Consider the following 23,155-nt stretch of genomic DNA (forward strand, 5'->3'; position numbering starts at 1 on the left):
ACACCCGCCCCCGCTGCTGACTTGGTCACCTAGGTTACGGAAGCTATCGACTACTTCTAGTTTTTCTCCTTGGAATGTGGCGGAAGTTGGTCTCTGCGCAGTCTTGCATTATTAATTTCCAAGTGAAACTAAAGAAATATCTTGTAGCATTTTCAGAAAAATCCCACTGGGGTTGGTTTTGCTTTTAATAATTGCATTGTTACTTTGTGTCAATGTAACAAATCACTGTCTATTCTTTAAACACATTTTTCAAATTAAAAAAAAAATAACTACAACTGACAAGATTAGACATCCAAATCTTGATCTTTTTGCTTGGTACTCTCTTTGGTATTCACTACTAAAAATATCTTACGAGACATCAGTAAAAATATTGTGTTTTTATTTTGATTTAATACATCATTATATATATATATCATCAGTCAAGGCTGGATTCAATGCAGTAATGAGTAGAATACTCTTTCTTGTTATTTGTTCCTAAAGATGAGTAATTATCAACAAGCATTTTTATAACCTTCCTTCAAAGATTTTAATTACAAACTTTTCTTATACAAGTTGTTGAAAAGTTCCTGGCTTTGAGTAAAAGAAAATACAGGAAGATCTGTTAATTAAGATTGTATTCAACATATTCCCCTCTCAGGTACGCACACTTATTGCATTGGTCCTTCAGTTTTTCTAAGCCCTGTCAAAGAACTTGGAAGGTTGGGCCTCTAACCAGACCTTAAAGCCAGGAACTTTTCAGTACCCCCACCCTTAAGCAAGTAGCTTCTAATAGGGTACCACACCAAAGTGTTCCTTGACAAACAAGTGGTAACCAGTTGGTATATTTGACTATAACTTGCTCCATTACTTTTCACATGACATCTATTACAGAAATGTAACAATTTTTCTTTCATTTTTTTGATGTTCCAATTTTAATTAATTTTTTTTTTTATCAGGATCAGAGTGAAACTGGTGAAATAATCATGTTACATGGACATCAATCTGAAATATTGAATGATGAGCATTTATTAATTGTGGGTGGAGGGTGTAACTGTTTCTCTTTTGGAACCCATTTAAATAAATCTATGTTTTTAATAGATTTGAAATATTTTCAGATTAATTGTAATAGTTGAATAAAATTATTTATAATCATTTTCACATGAAGTTATATCAAATTTCTACTGTTATTTTATGAAATACAAATATTTCATTATTGATAAAATTTCTACTTTTTGAACTGTCAAGATTCTCTTACAAGATTCTTTTATACAACCCAACATGGTTGGCTCAGTTTTATTTTTAAAGTTATTTCTGAACTGCAGGGTTGTTGTTGAAATAATTTATATCAGTAATATGAACTCTCTGCATTAAACATGTCCCAGGCAGGAAGACTAAGGTTCATAAAAATATTAGAAAAATTCTGTGATGAAGAGCAAAGCTCTCAGATTATTGAAATGGATAAACTTTGCTAAGGGAAAATTCCACTAACGAGTGTCCTCATAAAAACTGAGAATGAGATAAAATTGTTCCATGGAAATGAGAGCAGTGAAAGAAACATATAAACCAAGTCTGCTAGTGTTCCACGGATTTACAAAGAAATAATTTTGGTGAAATGTAAAATAGTTTGAAGAATTGTTAAAAGGATAAGATTCACTTTCTGCAGAACCTCAGAAGTTTAGTGAAATACTGGATGATAAATTCAGCTGTCATCATCATCATCATCATCATCATCGTCGTTTAACGTCCGTTTTCCGTGCTAGCACGGGTTGGACGGTTCGACCGCGGTCTGGGAAGCCAGGAGGCTGCACCAGGCTCCAGTCTGATCTGGCTGTGTTTCTATAGCTGGATGCCCTTCCTAATGCCAACCACTCCGGGTGTGTATTGGGTGCTTTTTACGTGTCACTGGCACAGTGCCAGGGGAGGCTGGCAGCGGCCACGATCGATTGGTGCTTTTTTTTACGTGCCACTGGCACAGAAGCCAGTCAAGGCGGTGCTGGCATCGGCCATGTTTGGATGGTGCTTTTTATTATGTGCCACCAGCACTCATAAAATTAATGGTCCGACCATAAATAAGCATCAGGCTCTAAATTTATCCTAATAATTCTCATAACATGCAGCTTTAGCTAAACCGGTATTCTGCCCCAAATGTTGAAAGAAGGCATAATATGTTCTTTGCTTAAGAGGAAAGCAGAGCAGATGCAAACATTTATTGGGCCTGTCTCTCTCTCTGACTTTGATCATCAGCAAAAGTTATGTAGAGTATTTGAAGTGATTTCCTTCTGGAAATTAATCAGTTACTTTTTGGTAGGCACTGGGATGGCTTCATGGCTAAGAAGTGGGTTTTGCAATCATGTTGCTTCAGGTTCAGCCCCACTGTGCTGCACCTTGGGCAAATGTATTCAGCTATAGTCCAGGGCCAACCAATGTTTTGTGAGTAAATTTGGTAGATGGAGACTATAGAAGCCCTTCATTCATATATATATACATATATATGGTGTAGCCATATATCTCCAGTTGGTGTAGCCATATACCTCCTCTACAGCAAGACACCTGTCCTGCTATTACACCTCTCATCACCAGGTACAAAGCCACCTCCCTCACTACTACTCCCTCCCCCATCTCATTTGAGGGTCTTTGTTTTGCAAGTTATTTCGTGACCTTTTTGGTGAAGATGCCATGTAAAAAACACTCAGCATACTCTGTAAAATGGTTGGCATTAGGAAGGACATCCAGCTGTAGAAGCCAAAGCAGACAGTAGAGCTTGGCATATTCCCCTGGATCACTCGCTCCTGTCAAACTGTTCAGCTCATACCAAAAATGGATGTTAAATGATACGTGATGTGTGTGCATGCATGTCTTTATGTTTGTTCCTCCCCCACCAGACAACTGGGGCTGGTTTGTTTATGTTCCTGCATCTTCGTGGTTCAGCAACAATTAGTGGTTGCTAGAATAAGTAACAGAATTAAAAAAAAACCACTGAAATTGATTTGTTTCAGCTCTCAGCACTTTGGGTTCAAATCCTGAAGAGTTCAATGGTGTCATTCATATTTTCCGGATTGGTACATAAAGAACCTATCCAGTGAAGTGGATTGGTGAAACTGTAAGCACAGCCAGTGGGAAACCCTGCTATATTTTGGCTCTGTACGTCCCGAGTTGAAAATCTTGTTTAAATTGTAGCAGGAATTTGAAACCTAACTGCCAGATACTCAGTCAGATACTACAAATGAACCACCCCAGTTTCATGGGATCGATCAATAAATCAACCAATCAACGTGAGGCTGTGGCGTGATATGGTTTTCTTAAATGTTTTAAAAATTGATTTATTATTCCCTATAAAAACCGTTTGGCACATTACTTAAGGGCAGACAGCCAAAGGACCACCAACGCCACAGATCGCCCCTGAAATGTGCGCCGATGACTTTGTGTATTTTTGAACTAATTGTATAACGTCACACAGTTTTCTATATTTTTAGAGCAGTTTTCCTTTCCTCCCATTCGGAAATTACTTATATTGTTCATTGTAAATATCTTCATCTCCGGCAATAATTATTACAGTTATATGTTCGTAAATTTACTGCAGTTATTATTTACGCTGCCAACGGAATATGTCTACACTGAGCAGCTCAACTAAAGCGACAACAAGATCATGACATAACTGTAACCTTTTCCAGGTGAACTAAAAAGATTTTTAATAATAATAATGACAATAATAAAAAGCACTTAAACTCAAGAGTACGTCCTTATTGACCGGGGCAATCTATGAGTAGCACCTAGTTATCAACACTATTCATAGATAATAATATCTATGATAATAGGGATAAGATGCAATATTTCGATAGTCACGAAGATAGTAACCTCCCACGTCCCTAACAGGGCTCTTTCCAATGTATCTGGTGAAAAGCAAAACAAACTGCATTCAGCCAGTATAATAATATTCAAGAAACACTTCGAAATCGAAAGGATTGCCATACCAACACTTCAAAGGGAAACAAAAACGAAACGAGAATTATTTGGGTTACTGATAACAAAACCAGTGTACGGCAATCTTTTGTACTTCCTAACCTTATGATATTCTTGGAAAAAAACAAACAAACACGTAATGTTTTGGTTGCTAAAACTATGTTGGGGGGGAGAAGAATCAGCAAAAATTTTCCGGGAAAAGTCGAAACGATGCGTACTACGTCATGGTGACATAGTACACTGCAATACTATGTCATTATTACGTAGTATACATTCGCAATTTTTAGTCCATTCATTAAATACTATTCACGATTAATTTGTAGCGATATGTTATCAAAATAAATGTCAGCGTGTTTATTTATTGTTGGCCGATGTCAAAAGAGAAATTCCTGTGACAAAATTTTTGTAAAGTAAGTACTTTTTATTAGATACCTTTGCTGTGATTTATTTGTTTCTATTTTGCAGACCAGTAGCTGCATTCTTGTAGAATAGAGTCGGAAATAATAGATTGCGCCAAACACGCAATTTCTTCAGAAATCTATGTTTCGGTCATCGCAATTTGCGATCCTGCAAAGAAAAAAAAAATCACAGACCTTCCCCCACTCCAAAAAATAATTAGTGGTGTTGGATGTTGTCTCTCCCCACCCTCGCGGTTTTTCATTTTATTTTTTTCCAATTTTTTTTATGGTGTATGTTTTAAAAACCCAAGATTTATAATTCTTCAAAATTATGCATAATATAAAACTGAACATAGATTTTCGAAGAAACGTCAAAACTGGAAAATTACAAAAGGGGAGCGGAGAGCAAGCCCCCACCTTATGTATATGTATGTATGTATGTATGTATGTGTTTGTGTGTATTTATTTATATATTTGCAGTACTGTAAATCTACGATACTCGAAGTATACACATCGGAAGAACTGCGGTTTCAAGCGCTAGATTATTTCCGACTCTATTCTATAGGAATGCTCTCAATAACTTCACTGGTCCTGAATTTTTTAAACGCTTTGTTCAACTGTTAATTTTTCTTTTTTAATAATAAGGAAATACGCGTATTGTTTATATTGACTGCTTCAGAATTTTATTTGAAACTCACTTGGAGTTTCGTAGTGTCTATTCGTATATTTATCTTCTTATCACTGTGTAGGTAAGATGTGATACTTTTATATCGAAATATTTGGTGAGCTTGCATTGTATTTACAGGTAAATATGATCCGAAATCAGTCACTCCTCGTAACTTATAATATTAATAATTATTATATTTGGATGGTTTCCAGTCGGGCACTAATTTGCTTGTGGAGTGAATCGATTATGCAAAAATATGTTTTTACTTACGTAATGTTTGATTTACAGAAAGTGAAAAACTTCTTTGACATTTGTCTCAAGACGTACCTAACCTGTTAATGATTAATGACAATAAAAGTTTGTATTAACTTTGTCGAAGGCATACAGGTAACCACAGGTATGTCGAACAGTTTGACGTTCTGCATTCTTGTATTTATGCCAAGTAAATAACTTGATTTATTATATACTAGCAGTATCGCCCGGCGTTGCTCGGGTTTGTAAGGGAAATAACTATATAAGCATTTTTAGAGAGTTATAGCCAAAAAATAGCAAACAAATGCATTAAAAATGGAAAAAAAATTATGGTAAATTTTTTTTTAAATCGTTGACTCATCGTAGACATTTTTAGAGAGTTACTTCCCTTATATAATAGCGAAAAAATGAATTAAAATGGAAAAAATGATGGTAATTTTTTTTTTAATCGTAGACTCATCGTAGACGCGCGCTAATACCCAGAAGGGCTCAATATGAATCACGACTATAAGATACCCGGTTTTGGTTAAACTGCACCGCAAAATGTGGGAGTAGTTAGGAATCTAAATCGTAGGAGACAGACACACAACCTCTCTTTTATATATAAAGATATCCAAATTTTGACGATGTTTAACTATAGCGTACACTTTTCACTTTCTTAAACTGGCAAATCTACCGACCACAGAATAATCTTTTAGACTCCATTCCATGGTCAACTAGTTTGTCAAAGGGGAAATTTTTTGGTGTACTTAGGAATTATTTTTGGTTGACATTTTTTTGCGTCGTTAACTGTTGTTGTTGACAGCAATATTATCATTTATTTAAAATTATTATTAAACCGGCCAAAATGTATCTGACTCCCTGGTCAATGATGGGACGAATATTCGTCTCTGATATTTATTGTGCTTGTAATACTGTAGGTCCTTAAGAGATGTTAACATCGGGACAAATACCTCTGTAACAGGTTTATCAACAGTGTTTATACATTAGGTATAATACATAGATGACTATTTTAATCAAATACTTTTTCAGTTGCGTACACCAGATTTTTATGACTACTCGCAACATAGGTTAATGTTTTATTTCCTTTTTTCTTATATCAAAGATGACAAATTCTTGTCCCAGTATGTAGACAGCTGCAAGTATGTGCCACTGAAAAGGCACAGCCTAGTTACAGGGACATAAACACACCAACATCGGTTGTCAAGCGATGGGGGGGAGTACAAACACAGACACACAAATATACATATATATATATATATATTTAGGAAGGGCATCCAGCCCTAGAAACACTGCCAGATCAGACTGGGTCTGATGCAGCCTTCTGGTTTCCCAGACCCCAGTTGAACCGTCCAACCCATGCTAGCATGGAAAGCGGACGCTAAATGATGATGATGATACACAAGGTTGACTTCTTTCAGTTTCCACTTATCAAATCCACTCACAAAGCTTTGGTTGGCCTAAGGCTATAGTAGAAGACACTTGCTCAAGGCGCCACTCAGTGTGTGTGTCTTTGTGTCTGTTCCTGTCACTCCACCACTGCTTGACAAACGATGTTGGTGTGTTTATGTCCCCGTAACTTGGCTGTGCCTTTTCAGTGGCGCATACTTGCAGCTGTCTACATACTGGGACAAGAATTTGTCATCTTTTCGAAGGTAAGGAGGAGATGAAATGTGGAGTAGATGAAGGTAAGGAGTAGACGAAACAGGGACAACTGAAGAAGGGGAATATTCCTTGTGGTGTATGTCGTGCACTCTGTTTTTTCGTTGTTTGAAAAAAGTTCGTTTCCATGTTTTTGTTTTTATGTTTTCGTTTCTCATTGAGTTCAACGTTTTTGATGTCCTGTACCCATATATGCATGTATATATATATACATATAGATGTAGGTATGTACATATATGTATGTATATATGCATATATTTATATATTATTTATATTATTATATGATCGAACGCCACACATCCTTTTCCAAGTAAGTTTTATCTCTCTCTCTCTCTCTCTCTATATATATATAGCTGGCTGAAACTTCCACTTCTTACAACATTCTTGTTTAAGAATAATAAATTTGTACTTTATGAAAGCATTGAGTGAACCATCAGATTAATGTAAAATTGTTTTTATTATAACTGAACATAAAAAAACAAGCATTAATATATATTTCTATAGGCATGGTGATGCAGGCAGGAAATTTAGAACTCAAAATATCAGTATATGTATATTTTTATTAATATTTAGCAGAAGTGTCAAGAGTTTGGTGCGTTGCTACTTATTAATGTCATAATGCATTGGAGAAATGAATGGGTGAAGAACAATTGATTAAGTTATTAAAATGGCTATTTATTAAGATGGTTACAATATTAGTCAATACAATATATTAAACATACAAAAATTATTAACCATCTTACTAACAATAACTCTGAGTACCTTTTCAAACTCCACCCGTCTAACACCCGTGGACATGTTTACAAAGTCAGAAAACAGAGCAGCTCCCATGACTTTTGGAAACATTTTTTCGCGCTAAGTGTTGCTAAAGCATGGAACAAACTGCCGGCATCAGTTGTTAGTTGTCGGAGCACTGCATCCTTCAAAACTTCCATGCTTCCTGAGATTCGCCAACACTACACCTGATTTTCTCCCCTCCATACATATGCAAGCATGTATCTGACTCATTCACTGTTCCCTTTCCAGACATTTGTACATTACTGCATATGCTTTATATGCACTTTTGATAAGTTGTGGTGCACCTGAGCACTGTATACAATAATTTCATTATATATTATATTACAACTTTGTCAAGTTGTTTGTGTGTACACAGCTATTTTGTAGATCTTTGAGTCTGTTGTGTACGTCAACTTCATCTCTGTGTGTTGCTAATAAAGAGAAAGATAGAGAGCAAAAAAAGTCTAGGTAAGAGTCTACCTTAGCAGGTGCTAATCAGCATACTTAATCCTGTCATTAAATCCATTTGGTGACATATTTTGATCTTAACAGACCTTATACATTTAAAATAGCTCAGAGATTTAGTAACTCTGGCTATGTCCTGCTTCAGTCTGTTCTTGGGCCATACTGTTTAACGGCCATGTATGATTGCATAGTGTAGCTGTAGGATATAGGATATATTCTGTCTAGTTTGCTATCCTGTCTGTTTACTCTTACTCTTTTACTTGCTTCAGTCATTTGACTGTGGCCATGCTGGAGCACCGCCTTTAGTCGAGCAAATCAACCCCGGGACTTATTCTTTGTAAGCCCAGTACTTATTCTATCGGTCTGTTTTGCCGAACCGCTAAATTACGGGGACGTAAACACACCAGCATCGGTTGTCAAGCAATGCTAGGGGGACAAACACAGACACACAAACATATACACACACACTTATTTATATATATATATATATATATATATAATATATATATATATACATATATACGACAGACTTCTTTCAGTTTCCGTCTACCAAATCCACTCACAAGGCACTGGTCGGCCCGGGGCTATAGCAGAAGACACTTGCCCAAGATGCCACGCAGTGGGACTGAACCCGGAACCATGTGGTTGGTTAGCAAGCTACTTACCACACAGCCACTCCTGCGCCTATAGCCACTCCTGTTTATGTATGATTGTAAACAAAGTTTGGTGATTGCAAGGGCTGTTGTTTGCTTGACTTATTCAGTGTTGTATCCACATCTCCCTCATATATATCCTTATTATATTTAAAATGAAAACCACATAACAGTGTTTCTTAACTTGGTATGTAAAACCCAATTATTATTATTTTTTTTGCTCCTAGATACATTTTCGTTTTTTCTCATCCATAAATCAGCAAAAGATCTGGATTGTTCTCAATACCTATTTCTTTACTGCCCACAAGGGGCTAAACACAGGGAGGACAAACAAGGACAGACAAACGGATTAAGACGATTATATCGACCCCAGTGTGTAACTGGTACTTAATTTATTGACCCCGAAGGGATGAAAGGCAAAGTCGACCTTGGTGGAATTTGAACTCAGAATGTAATGGCAGATGAAATACGGCTACGCATTTCGCCCGGCGTGCTAACGTTTCTGCCAGTTCAATACCAATATGCCACACATCTCAAAGTCAACTGAGAAAAAGTAATAGCTATGATCACATTGAATAGTTTTATAAGTAATTTTTTTTTTTTTTGAGTGTTCAGATTAAATGATGAGAATGATTTTGGAATCTTGAAGTGGTACAATCCAGAGAAAATAGCCAAGAACTGCTTCTATGTACAATGGCTTAAAACCTTGGACATTGTATCCACAATATATAGACAAGAATAAAATGTAGACTGAAGAATGAATTTTAGCTGGTATTAGAGTGAAGTCATCATCATTATCATTATCGTCAACATTTAACATACATTTTCTATGCTGGCATGGGTTGGATGGCTTGACAGGAACTGGCAGGGCCAGGGGCTGCACCAAGTCCCATGGTCTCTTTGGCTTGTTTTCTACAGCTCAGCCCTTCCTAACACCAGCCACTTTGCAGAATGTACTGGGTGCATTTTGCATGGTACCAGCACCAGTGCGTTTTATGTGACACCAGTGACAGTCTAGTTTTATATTGGTATATAGTAAACTCCTGTAGACTGATTAGCTGATGTTAAAGAGGACATTCAGTGATATCTGTCTGCTAGTAAAAAAAAAATAGACCAAAGGTTCTTCATGAGTCATGGGCTCATAAGGCTGGTTTCCTGGATTCTGTGGCATACATATTTCCTCCAGGATGGGACACCAGTCCATTGTAGGATTTCTTACTTTTGCCAGCTAACTGGACTGTGACAATATGAAATGAAGTGTTTTACTCAAAAACAATTCATCAGTCTGTTCAGGAACTGAAACCATAGTTTTACAACCAGGGGTGTAATAACGCTAATCATGTGCCTCCACATATCAGCTAATAGTAAGTTATCGCTTCCAGTGAAGCTAGTAAAAGTCAGAGAGAGTGGGGAGAAGTCACTCAATAAAGCTGTCATTGGTAATAATAATAATAACAATGATGATAATGGAGTGATAATGCCAAATCGAGTAAGAAAATATCTAACCTGTGCTTCCTACATTTACGCTTTGCAAAATTCGTTTTCATTTGATCATTATCATCATCCTCATCATCATTTAACGTCCGTTTTCCATGCTGGCATGGGTTGGACGGTTTGACTGGGGACTATGATCTAATCTGGCAAGGTTTCTACAACAGGATGCTAACCATTCTGAGAGTGTAGTGGGTGCTTTTTATGTGCCACCAGCATGGGAGCCAGTCAGGCAGTACTGGCATCGACCCATGCTTGAATGGTGCTTATTATGTGCCACCAGCATTGGTGCCAGTCAGGCAGCACTGGCGTCGGCCACAGCTACAATTTCCATTTTGACTTCGATCTTGATTTGCTTTTGATTTTGATTTTTGATTTTACTTAACTCAACAGGTCTTCTCAAGCACTGCTTCTTGGCATCCTTCTGGCCTCAAGTCTAAAGTCATTGATGACTAATCTATGCTGGTGGTGGGAGGGTACATTTTTCAGCAGGGAGGGTCTTTGTATTTAGGAGCAACCCTGCATCCTGCTGTCTGGTGAGGTTGAAATCAATCTGGCTAGTAGAGTTGCCTGATTCATAGGTTATCAGGTGGCTGGCTGGCTTCCTGAAGTCAGTATTGCAGATTAATAGGTTGCTTGCATCATAGAACTCCAATAGCCTAGTTCCCTCTTCATTTCAGGATCCAATTCCATGGTCCCCATGAGCACCATGGAAGATAATTGTAGCTATACTATTCTGCAAAACTAGCCTAAGCTTAAGCACTCTATCACACACACTGACTACCTCTATGATCTTATCCACCCATTTCTCTGTAAGGAGTGTACCTACACCCACTACTCCATCACTGTTACCTTCCCAGAAGATTTTGTACCTATTGTGTTGTTTTTTTATATCTCTATAATGAGCTCTACTGCACCCTTTCTGTTAATAGTGAAAACTTCATTTACAAGTAATTTAGCTGATTTCATTATCAGCTCCTTCAACAAGTTTTTTCCCCAGATAATATGCCTTTTATGATATGGAAAAAAAAATGACACTTGAATAAAGTTGTATTTTTATTTAAGATTTATTAATATACCAAAGGCGTAGGAGTGGCTGTGTGGTAAGTAGCTTGCTTACGAACCACATGCTTCCGGGTTCAGTCCCACTGCGTGGCACCTTGGGCAAGTGTCTTCTACTATAGCCTCGGGTCGACCAAAGACTTGTGAGTGGATTTGGTAGACGGAAACTGAAAGAAGCCTGTCGTATATATATATATATATATGTGTGTGTGTGTGTGCGTCTGTGTTTGTCCCCCCAACATCACTTGACAACCGATGCTGGCGTGTTTACGTCCCTGTAACTTAGCGGTTTGGCAAAAGAGACCAATAGAATAAGTACTAGGCTTACAAAGAATAAGCCCTGGGGTCGATTTGCTCAACTAAAAAAAAAGCGGTGCTCCAGCATGGCTACAGTCAAATGACTGAAACAAATAAAAGAGTAAAAGAGAAAAATATTATTGGTTCTGTATTTTGGACTATTTTTACAGTACATTTCTTATTGTAAGTTCAAATTCCCAACTTGGCAAACACCAAACAAAGGTGTAGGGGCTCTGTTAGAGAGCATCATTGTTTAAATGGTTTATTCAAAAACTTAAAGCAGTAAATTGGCAGAATCGTTAGAGTGTCAGAAAACTTACTTTATAGTATTTGTTCAGAATACATTATATTCTGAGTTCAAGCCACACTGAAGTCAACTTGTGGCTTTTATGCCTTTGGAGTTGATAAAATAAAGTACCAGTCAAATACTGGGGTCAGTGGCATTGACTGAGCCCATCCCCTTGCAACTGTTGGCCTTGTGTTTAAATCAAAAAACATTATTATTTAGTAGTGTCATAGAGTTCCCACTTCGTTTGAGGTCACTATTTAGCATTGTCATATTAAAACTTCCACATTGGGTCACTATTTAGTAATATCATGGTGCTAAAACACTTATTAGGACACTATTTAGCAATGTCATGTTTTTAAAGAGGTTACCCCTTATCAGGTTACTATTTAGCAATCTCATGTTTAAGTTGTTTTTGAGTGAATAATTTTTACATTATAACGAATTTTATTTTGTGTTGTTTAAAAGTGCAGATGAATATTCAAGCAAAAAAGATCTGTTAATTCACATATAACGAGCAATATTATCTCTTTAAGTAGGTAAGACAGCTGTGTTTATTTCAGTTTTTCCAAAATTTAAGTCTTATCATAAAAGAGAGGGGAAGTGTAGAGATCAAGTTTACTGTTTCTTTCTAGCGTAAAAGTGTCATATCTATCTAATATTACACACCAAACAAAACACTAAATTAGCCATAGAGGGTACATAGTAAATATATATAAAAATGGCATGGTACATGGATAATTTAAAAAAGGATGTTTGTGCCCTAGAACCAGGGGGTGATCTCAGGCAGGTTGGTAACAAAAAGGTTAAATTTATATGCAATAAATTACTTATACTTCTACATCATCATCATCATCATCATCGTTTAGCATCCGCTTTCCATGCTAGCATGGGTTGGACGGTTCAGCTGGGGTCTGGGAAGCCAGAAGGCTGCACCAGGCCCAGTTTGATCTGGCAGTGTTTCTACGGCTGGATGCCCTTCCTATCGCCAACCACTCCAAATTATTTTTACACTGCTTGACAACTAGTGATGGTATGTTTAGGTCCCTGTAACTTAGAAGTTTGGCAGAAGAGATCAGGCTTAAAAAGAGAACAAGTATTGGGTTGATTAGTTTTGACTAAAGAAAAATACTTCAAGGCTGTGCCCCAGCATGGTCGCAGTCTAACGACCAAAACAAGTAAATGATAAAAGGTGGTATAAATTGTTTCTGGTACTTGTGCTGTTTTATTCCCACTGTTTGTTATGGGGAAAGGTTATTTGATATTTGCGATGGTAAATAATCCCATTAATCAAATTATAATGTAAATTATTGTAAATATAGGCGTAGGAGTGGCTGTGTGGTAAGTAGCTTGTTAACCAACCACATGGTCCCGGGTTCAGTCCCACTGCATGGCATCTTGGGCAAGTGTCTTCTGCTATAGCCTCGGGCCAACCAATGCCTTGTGAGTGGATATGGTAGACGGAAACTGAAAGAAGCCTGTCGTATATATGTATATATATGTATGTTTATATATATGTATATGTATATATATGTATGCGGCCGTTGCCAGCGCCGCCTCGACTGGCTTCTGTGCCGGTGGCACATAAAAAGCACCATCCGAACGTGGCCGATGCCAGCGCCGCCTTGGCTGGCTTCCGTGCCGGTGGCACGTTAAAAGCACCAACCGATTGTGGCCGATGCCAGACCCTCCCCCCCCGGCACCTGTGCAGGTTGCACGTAAAAAGCACCCACTACACTCGCGGAGTGGTCGGCGTTAGGAAGGGCATCCAGCTGTAGAAACACTGCCAGATCAGACTGGAGCCTGGTGCAGCCCTGGCTTCCCAGACTCCAGTCGAACCGTCCAACCCGTGCTAGCGCGGAAAACGGATGTTAAACGATGATGATGTGTGTGTTTGTGTGTCTGCTGTGTTTGTCCCTCTAGCATTGTTTGACAACCGATGCTGGTGTGTTTACGTCTCCGTCACTTAGCTGTTCGGCAAAAGAGACCAATAGAATAAGTACTGGGCTTACAAAGAATAAGTCCCGGGGTCGATTTGCTCGACTAAAGGTGGTGCTCCAGCATGGCCACAGTCAAAATGTCTGAAACAAGTAAAAGAGTAAAAGAGTAAAAGAGAAAGAGTAAAAGATTATAAAATGAATTTGGGATGGGAAAGAAAAGCAGACTCATTCATAGAACTTGAACCATATATACTTGCGAGGCAACTAGGATGCTGTTATTGTTAGCATGAATATAAAAACAAGATCCTTTCAGTTTGGCAGCACTTTTTAGAATTTTAAAATTAAGTGAAAGTTTTCAAATTTGGTGTATTGGTGTAATTTTTCATGCTGAATCTCAGGGCTTCATTCACTTGTTCTAGAAAAAAATTTTTAAACGTTACAAAGGTTTAAAGTCTGATTAATTTTTACCCAGGCAGAAAACAGGATTTGGAAGCTGTTGTATTGTGTGTGACTAATCATAAGACAATAAAACAATGTCTAATTGCATTTAATTAGTGAAAATGACCAAACAAAATGAGTAAACAACACGTATTTAGTAGGTTTAAGCTTTCAATATGCATTTAATGGGAAAATAAGATTAAACAACACATTTTGTAATTTTAAGAGCAGAGAAAACAAACTTGTAGTCCAGATTGAGAATAAGAATAAACAGCAGATTTTGTTTTTCATGAATACACGTGGTTTTACAGGAGAGTGTTACCATGGAAACAGGCACCTATATGTCTGTGGCTTTCAATTAACCAAAATTAGTCAAAATTTGCAAACTTTAAAAGCTATCAACTGTTCATTTATTGACTGATGGTGAAAATGAATTTCATGTCAACAATAGGCATACAAAACTACATCATCATCATCATCATCATCGTTTAATGTACACCTTCCATGCTGGCATGGGTTGGACATTTTGACTGGAGCTGGCCAGGCAGAAGCTTGCACCAGAATTGCACCCTTGTAGCAACTAACTATAATGCTACTACACCAGTCATTGGGCATGATACCTTCCTGAAGAACCTGGTTTACTATACAGGTGACTGGGCTGTATCCTACACCACCAGAAATTTCAATCATAAATCAATTGGAACAAGATTGAAGAAATTGAGAAGTGGCAGCCAAACAGAAAAAATGCTATCTAACCGATACTGACTCCTGGGGAAGTTGCAAAATTTTCTAAAGAACAATACACAGGATTTGTTTTTTTATTACAATTCTGCAGACCAAGTAATTGTGCAGGAATTACTTTGCCCTGTAATTCTATAAAACTCTTATAAATTACAGGTACCAGAGACTCAATTATCAAGGTGACATTGTAACAGCTCTCTAACTTTATTAACATAAACGCAGTTTGTGTAAAATGTTCAAACTGTAGATAGAAACAAAGTGTATTTAGTGCTAAAAGGTAATTTAATGGTGAAATTACATTTATAAATTTGTTTTGTAAGATTCCCGGTGTGAAATCGTATGTTGAAACAGATATTGTCATATTTTGGGATGGTCATTTTTTCTTGCCAAATAAACACACACACTATATATTCGTTCTTCACTCATCAATTATTATTCTTATTTTATCTAACGTCCACTGTCTGAAAATCTTTCATCACACATCTGTGACCTCTTCAATCTCTGAACAGGTGGAGACACGTGGGATGGAAGAGCTGCTGTTAATTGCGAAATGTTATGAATAACGATAGGGAGTTAAGCTGTATGCAGTGGCAGATTGGCCAAGTTGTCAGTTCATATGTAGGGGCCCAACAAAAGACATTGCTTTCAAGAAAATATCTGGAGTTTTAGAAAAAGAATTAAAATTTAAAAAAAAATACAAAACAATTAAGCAAAGCATTTGGAATTAATAGAAAAACAGAGAAAAGAAAAACACTCCTGAAAAAAGATTATGTATGTGTGTGTGTGTGTATGAGAGAGAAAGAGAGAGGGAGAGAGATAGAAAGAGAAAGAGAGAGAGAGAGAGGTAGAAAAAGAGAGAGTGAGTATGTGTGTGTGTGTGTATGAGAGAGAAAGAGAGAAGGAGAGAGAGGTAGAAAAAGAGATAGAAAGAGAAAGAGAGAGAGGGGTAGAAAAAGAGAGAGATAGAAACAGAAAGAGAAAGAGAGTGAGTGAGTATGTGTGTGTGTGGGGGGGAGAGAGAGAGGTAGGTAGAAAAAGAGAGAGAGAGAGAGAGTGAGAGATAGAAAGAGAGAGAGTGAGTATGTGTGTGTGTTTGTGTGTAAGTATATAAAAATACATAAAGAAATAGGTTGACAGAAAGAGGTTATTGGCAGGAGATCAAATTCATTCTTTCAATGCTTGACTGAACAATAACCTTGGACCGACCATTTGCAATTAAAAGTTGGTGTGGGTGTGCGCATGCCCACTTTTACTTGCACGCCCACACATACACATACACACACACACACATATAAACACATATATTCCCACTTGTAAATTTCGTTATTTCAGTGAGTCAAGAAATATGTTTCAAAATGTAAATTTTGAAGTTAGCTTTAATTATAAAATTACTTCTCTCAATATTTAAAAATATTTTTTCCAACTTTAGAATTATTGCATTTATGTTCAAATATTTTTCATTAAATTGAAAACCAAATCAAATCAAAACAAATCAAAATAGATGAACATCAATGGAATTTGTATCTTTGTGGTACCAGTGCCGGTGGCACACAAGAAAACCATCCGAACGTGGCCGTAGCCAGTACCGCATCGACTGGCCTCCGTGCTGTGGGCACGTAACAAACACCATCCGATCGTGGCCGTTCGCCAGCCTCATCTGGCACCTGTGTCGGTGGCACATAAAAACACCATCCGAGTGTGGCCGTTCGCCAGCCTCGTCTGGCACCTGTGTCGGTGGCACACAAAATCACCCACTACACTCTCGGAGTGGTTGGCGTTAGGAAGGGCATCCAGCTGTAGAAACACTGCCAGATCTGACTGGCCTGGTGCAGCCTTCGGGCTCCCCAGACCCCAGTTGAACCGTCCAACCCATGCTAGCATGGAAAGCGGACGTTAAATGATGATGATGATGATGAACCTTGTTCCTTCTTTTTTGTACATTTTTTGTCATGAGTCAAGTACATCAACATCAAAATAAATATCAAATGGAAATTGTAGTTACAATACCTGTGCCGGTGGCACGTAAAAAGCACCATCCGAACATGGCCCATGCCAGCAATGCCTTGACTGGCTTCTGTGCCGGTGGCACGTAAAAAGCACCATCCGAACGTGGCCAATGCCAGCGCTGCCTTGACTGGCTTCTGTGCCGCTGGCATGTAAAAGGTACCAACCGATTGTGACCGGTGCCAGCCACCCCTGGCACTTGTGCCGGTGGCACATAAAAAGCATCCACTACACTCACAGAGTGGTTGGTGTTAGGACGGGCATCCAGCTGTAGAAACACTGCCAGATCAAGATTGGAGCCTGGTGCAGCCTCCTGACTTCTCAGACTCCGATCGAACCGTCCAACTTGTGCTAGCACAGAAAACGGATGTTTAACGATGATGATGATGATGTACCATTCCAATTCGTCAAATACTTGAAATGACCATAGTGGGTAGGGCAAAATTTGTAACGGGAAAAATAAGCAATTTCTGATTTCTCTTTGTTTCCTCTCTGCCTGTTTGAAAGCATTGCATCATTTATATTGATGCATCGTCTTTAGGAGTAAAAATTGGTCAGTATAGAAGTTGTTGATATTAAGAAGGTTTGCAACACATTCAAGTGACAGGTGCTTTTTTTTTCAAGAAATTTTTCTTCAACTTCAATCTGATTATAATTGAGGTTGCTAATGAAAATATTTGGGTAGTTTTTGGTGTTAAACAATCAATATTCTTTTTCCTGTTGGATTCCATGTCAATTTTTTCTCACCCCAATGTCTAATTTGATAACTTTCCTTCTAAGAAAAATGATGTCTTAAATGGGGCAAAATGAGTAATGACTAGTTTTAATAATTTCTTCTCTTTAATTGCTTTGTGCGTAAATATATCAGGAAGACAGCCATTCCAGCAGATTGTGGATATTTTATGTTGAGTTTTTAGATTGAGCCGAGTTTCATTAATATCATGAATCAATTTTCTACAGCCCACTTTTATTTGATCAAGATATTTAAAATTTTTGTTGCATTTCTGATCTTTTTAATGTCAAAGGATGGACATTGATTGTATGAGTCTTTTTTTCAAATGTAATTCTAGAGAACTGAAGAGGCTAATTTACCTTATCTTGTCTTACTTATTTCGCCCCATCCAAATTTGTCTCTTATATGCTCAAAGAGAACAGAGATGATTTTCTGAAATAGTGTTCTAAATGTGTTATAGTGTTTTAAATGCATTGAGAGAAAGAATGTCATTTGCGTGGCTGATATAGTTTTTGTAAGGTAGAGAACATTTGTAAAAAATATTTTTTCTCAAAGTCCAAAATGCAATAAATCTTACTCATTGTGTTCCCCCCGCTCCCACTGGAAACTGGAAGAGTGGACTTTCGGAATACCTATCCCATACAAGATGAAATTTCCCCATTTTTGTCTGGACTTCCCTTCATTTTTTTAAATCTTGTTTTGTAAAACAAGATTCAGACAATGCAACACAAACTTTTAAAAAAAAGGCTTTCACTTTAATGAGAGGTTGTTGTGTTGTGTTACAGACTTGCACTTAACATTCCTATGTTTTTAATCAAAACTTGTTTGTTATTATGGTGACAACACTACCTATCTATCTATCTTTCACACATTCTCTTGTAAAGAGCAAACAAACAAATGATGTACATGCATGAAGATATGGTATTGACTATAATGCCATGGCTTTCATAAGAAAACATAGCTATGTCTTTAACAGTTAAAAAACCTTCATTAAAGATATTGAAGATATTGATTTATAGAGGAGGATCAGTTACTTATAATCTTATTCAACATATTCCCCTCTCAGATTCACACACTTATTGCAGCAGTCTTTCAGTTTTTCTAAGCCCTGTAAAAAGAACTTAGAAGTTTCGGCCTCCAACCAGGCCTCTGTAGCAGTGATCACTTCCAGACTGGAGTGAAATTTCATTCCCCTGAGATGTTTCTTCAGTTGTGGAAAGAGGTGAGTGTTGGAGGGGGGCCAAATCAGGAGAGTAAGGTGAATGGTCTACTGATTCAAAGCCAAAGTCACATTGGTGCATTGTCCTGCAAAAACAGAACACCATGTCTCAGCTCTCCATGGTGTTTCTGCTTCAATGCTTCATGCAGTTCATCCAACAGAGACATGTAGTATTCTGCATTGATGGTAAAACCCTTTGGCAGGTATTTTATGAGGAATACTCCGTCTTTGTCCCAGAACACTGAAGCCAGAATCTTTCTTGTTGATTTCTGGGTCTGACGTTTCTTGGGATGTGGTGAACCACTGTGGCACCACTCCGTTGATTGCTGCTTAGTCTGAGGATCATAATGATGAAACCAAGTTTCATTCATGGTTACTAAACAAGCCATAAAATCAGTCCAAAACTGCCTTTGGTCATCACTCTGATGCGCTTCTGATTGTGTTCAGGCATTCCAGCACCCATTTTGCAGGAAGTGTTCTCATGTCCAGAATAAATGATGTGGCCATCTCTTTCGTGAGAAATCCCCAGAGTCTCAGCTCTGACTTTAGCTGAAATATGGTGGTCCTTGAGAATCATGACATGCTCAGCATTGGCTTTGTTGTCTGTAGTTGTGGAAGTTGGTTGTCCTGACCAGGTTTCATCTTTGACCTCACAATGACCAGTCTGAAACTGATTTTCACTGTGGAGCAAGATCCTTCAAGACTTCCTTCATCTCACCATGGATTTCCACTGCTTCTTTGCTTTGCAAAAAGAAGAACTCGATGACCATAGGAGCTGCCATCATGCATTAAATCTTCAAAAAAGAGAAAGATATATTGTATACCATCATGATTTTTTGACTGTCTTCTGCCAAACAGTCATCCTTCAACCCTTGTGAAGGTAACAGCTCTACCATTTCACAACACCCTTGAAGCTGGGAACTTTTCAGAACCTTCTCATGTATATATATATATATAAATACTGGGAAGTTTGAATGGATTAATGGATCCTACATAACTGGACTTGTCTTAGACTGTTCTTTTCTTCTGAAGATGGGGTCTTTGAGCCCAAAATATAAATGTTTTATTAAACTTTCCACATTATCAGAAACTGTTTTCTCTCTTTTTACATTCTTTGATATTACAGTGCTTCAAGTGAATTACAACACTCTTTATATATATAGTGTTCATAGTTGAGAAGCAAAAACATGTAATTATGGATTTCCTATTGTTACATATATACTGAAATGCCTTGATATACGAGTTAATTTGTTCCCAGAGATCGCATGTAAAGTGAAAACTCATAGATAAATGGCAATAAAACAAGTGTAGAATGTAAAGAATATTTTATGTAAAGTAAAAAAAAAAAATGTTAAGGTCATTTATAACAAAAAAAATTATCATAATTGTTTTCTGTGTCACTTTCACTCACACTACTAGACTTGCACACACCAATACTTGTAGACACGATCGCTAATTCACAAGCACTTGCAGTTGTAGAGTTCTTTTGAAAAAACAAGTCTAGAGTTGTTTGCTAAGAAGAATATTTTTTTTGCTCTCTATAAATTTCTCGGTAACATGTTTAAGCATTTGTTATGGTAGTAGAAACTTTTGCACTTTGTTCAAAATTTGGATCTTGTGCTTGAAAAATAAATCTTGTAAACCTGGGGTCTTCTGAAGCGGTTTCTTGTAAAGTGAAGTATTACTGTATACATGTGTGTGAGTGTATGTGTTTTGTGTTGTTATAAATCTAATGGGAACTTACATCATTAACTATTGACAGTTTCAAAACATTTTTTTTGACATTTTTCTTCAAATTAAAAAGAATGTGTCTTGGATCAAGCAGTTTACAGCCTGTAAACTACACGTTCCAACAAAAATCCATTTTAATCTATTTTAAATTGTCTGTAAGTAGTCATGTTGTTGTTTAGCTCCAAGTCAGTCCTGATGCCGTAGGTCTATGAGCAATGGTATTCTAACCAAAGTAATCCCATTAGTTATTATATCTAACACTACATTATATAATTGCCCTTTTTTTTGAAAGATAGGGTGGTGTTTTTTTAAAAATATTTTGAGGGAATTCAGCTACTCTTTCTAACAGGTTGAGAAACTGCATAAATATTCTCTCATTGGCCTGTTTCTGGTGAGGGCTGTTATAGATATTCCTCTATTGGCCTGTTTCTGGTAAGTGCTGCCTGTTCTTTTCTTCTGAAGAGTCTGTAGTCTCCTTCGAAGTTGATGTGTCATTTTCCTAAATGAAAAAAAATAACACAAGTAAATATAATGACACGAAGGACACAAAAACAAGCTTTGATTGTTACGTGACAAGGGTCAGGGTTCAAATGGGTTTGAATGATAGTCGAATGGTAATGTAAGGTGGGGAATTACAACAAACCCAGCCCTCCACTGGGTAGTAGGTCTCTTTATATGCAATTTACAACACATTCCACGTATCTATATAAGCATAAAAGGTCAATAACATGACCAGGCGTTACACCTGTTTTTGTAGTAAAACATAACTTTTGAAGTCCAAAGTTGTCACATTGCAACTAAAAGAAAAGCCTTCTTCTATCACCCTCGTTATATTTGTTGCCCAGCACAAGAAGTATTCAAGATGTAAGTACTAACTTTACCCTGTATAACAGTAACTTATCAAGAAACAAACTTCATACAATAACAATACTAAAAGGTCAAACTTCCTGTATTGACATAAATACCAAGGTTGGCTGCACTAGCTTTCCAGGTCCACACAAACTCGCAGCTGCCATCTTCTTATACTCAAGAATGAAAACGTGGCCAATGCCAGCGCCGCCTCGACTGGCCTCCGTGCCGGTGGCATGTAAAAAGCACCCACTACACTCACGGAGTGGTTGGCGTTAGGAAGGGCATCTAGCTGTAGAAACTCTGCCAGATCAGAGGGAGACTCCGATTGCACAATCCATCTGACAATGGAAGCAGTCTGTGATATTTTACAGAACATAGCTTTTTTAGTTGTCATATGACAACTATGGACTATAAAGGGTTAATAATAATAAAAAAAAAAGGGTCATATTCCTTGTCTCAAGGAGAGATTAATATTTATAACTGCAGTTTTATTTCAGTATTTTGTGAGAAATTATTAAAACATCTGAAATTCTAATATCATTATTATTTCTTTGGATGGCTTTTAGTTTATGTAAATTTTCTTTTTATTTTTTATCAAGAAATTATGAAATTAAAAATATAACAATGCTATTAAATTTCTTTTTTTTATGTTTTGCAGAATTTGACATGCTAAACTAATTGATAGATATTCAAGATGATGCAGTACTGTGAAAATGGATCAGCCATTAATGTCTATTGGAGAAATAATGGTCTGAACCATTGCTTTATTGATACTGTAACGAACAGTGTTTTATTTTTCATCATTGCTGTTTTTGGGACAATACAGATATGGATGTACAACCGGTACTCAACTTCAGTAGAGAAGAAGTATAAACCATTTAATTTCGGATATGTTACACAAGTAAGTCTAGCTTGGCTATTGTAAATATTTTCGATTTTCCATCATAATTCTGGTTAAACACATCTGAGTGATGACTATAAAAGTTAAAATACTGAAATTCAGTTTATGATATACAAACTTCTCATTCTGTTGTGTCTGGGGAGAGTCATTTTCTTTTTGTGCCTTATAATTCAACACACTCACCAGTAAAATTTCTACTTTTTTCTTATTTTTATTTTCCTAAAATAAGTTGAAATCTTACCGGTGAGTGTGTTACATTATAAGGCACAAAAAGAAAATGACTCTCCCTAAACACAACATTAATGAAGCGTTTCTCACAAATTCAGAACAACCAAATAGATTGGTAGAAAAACAAAGTTTCACTCTGATGATATTTAAGAAAAAAGACTGAGAGAGAAAGAGAGAGAGAGAGATACATGCACACACATGCATATCCATCCATCCATCCACACACACACACACACCACACACACACACACACATACATACAACAAGCTTCTTTCTGTATCCGTCTACCATATCCATTCACAAGACTTTGGTTATCTTTGGGATACAGTAGAAAATTCTTGGCCAAGGTGCCAAGCAATAGGACTGAACCTGCAACCATGTTCCTTTATGAAGTTTTAGTCAACTCGTGTTGATTATGT

General features: G+C 37.2%; 2 protein-coding genes across 6 annotated transcripts in view; both read left to right on the forward strand.

Annotated features, from left to right (window-relative positions):
• Positions 1-1,147, forward strand: part of LOC115216487 (tRNA wybutosine-synthesizing protein 4) — a 39,263-nt gene extending 38,116 nt beyond the window's left edge. For all 3 annotated transcript variants that reach the window (XM_036506267.1, XM_029785907.2, XM_036506268.1), the window contains exon 16: positions 936-1,147. In XM_036506267.1, coding sequence (XP_036362160.1) covers positions 936-1,112 — 177 coding nt within the window. In that variant the 3' untranslated portion in view covers positions 1,113-1,147. The remainder of the gene's footprint in view (positions 1-935) is intronic.
• A 3,021-nt stretch (positions 1,148-4,168) lies between these two features.
• LOC115216664 (ATP-binding cassette sub-family B member 6, mitochondrial) overlaps positions 4,169-23,155 on the forward strand; it is a 58,542-nt gene continuing 39,555 nt past the window's right edge. Inside the window, exons 1-2 of one of the 3 annotated variants that reach the window (XR_005000861.1) lie at positions 4,169-4,349; positions 22,266-22,508. Coding sequence is in view for 2 of the 3 variants with exons in the window: in XM_029786165.2 (XP_029642025.1) it covers positions 22,302-22,508 (207 nt within the window). In the remaining variant the exon portion in view is untranslated. Of the gene's footprint in view, positions 4,350-4,876; positions 5,087-22,265; positions 22,509-23,155 lie in introns of those variants that run through there. The other 2 variants (XM_029786165.2, XM_036506266.1) reach the window with 2 other exon arrangements.

The sequence above is a fragment of the Octopus sinensis genome, linkage group LG10 (genome assembly GCF_006345805.1).
Source record: "Octopus sinensis linkage group LG10, ASM634580v1, whole genome shotgun sequence".
Lineage (NCBI taxonomy): Eukaryota > Metazoa > Mollusca > Cephalopoda > Octopoda > Octopodidae > Octopus > Octopus sinensis.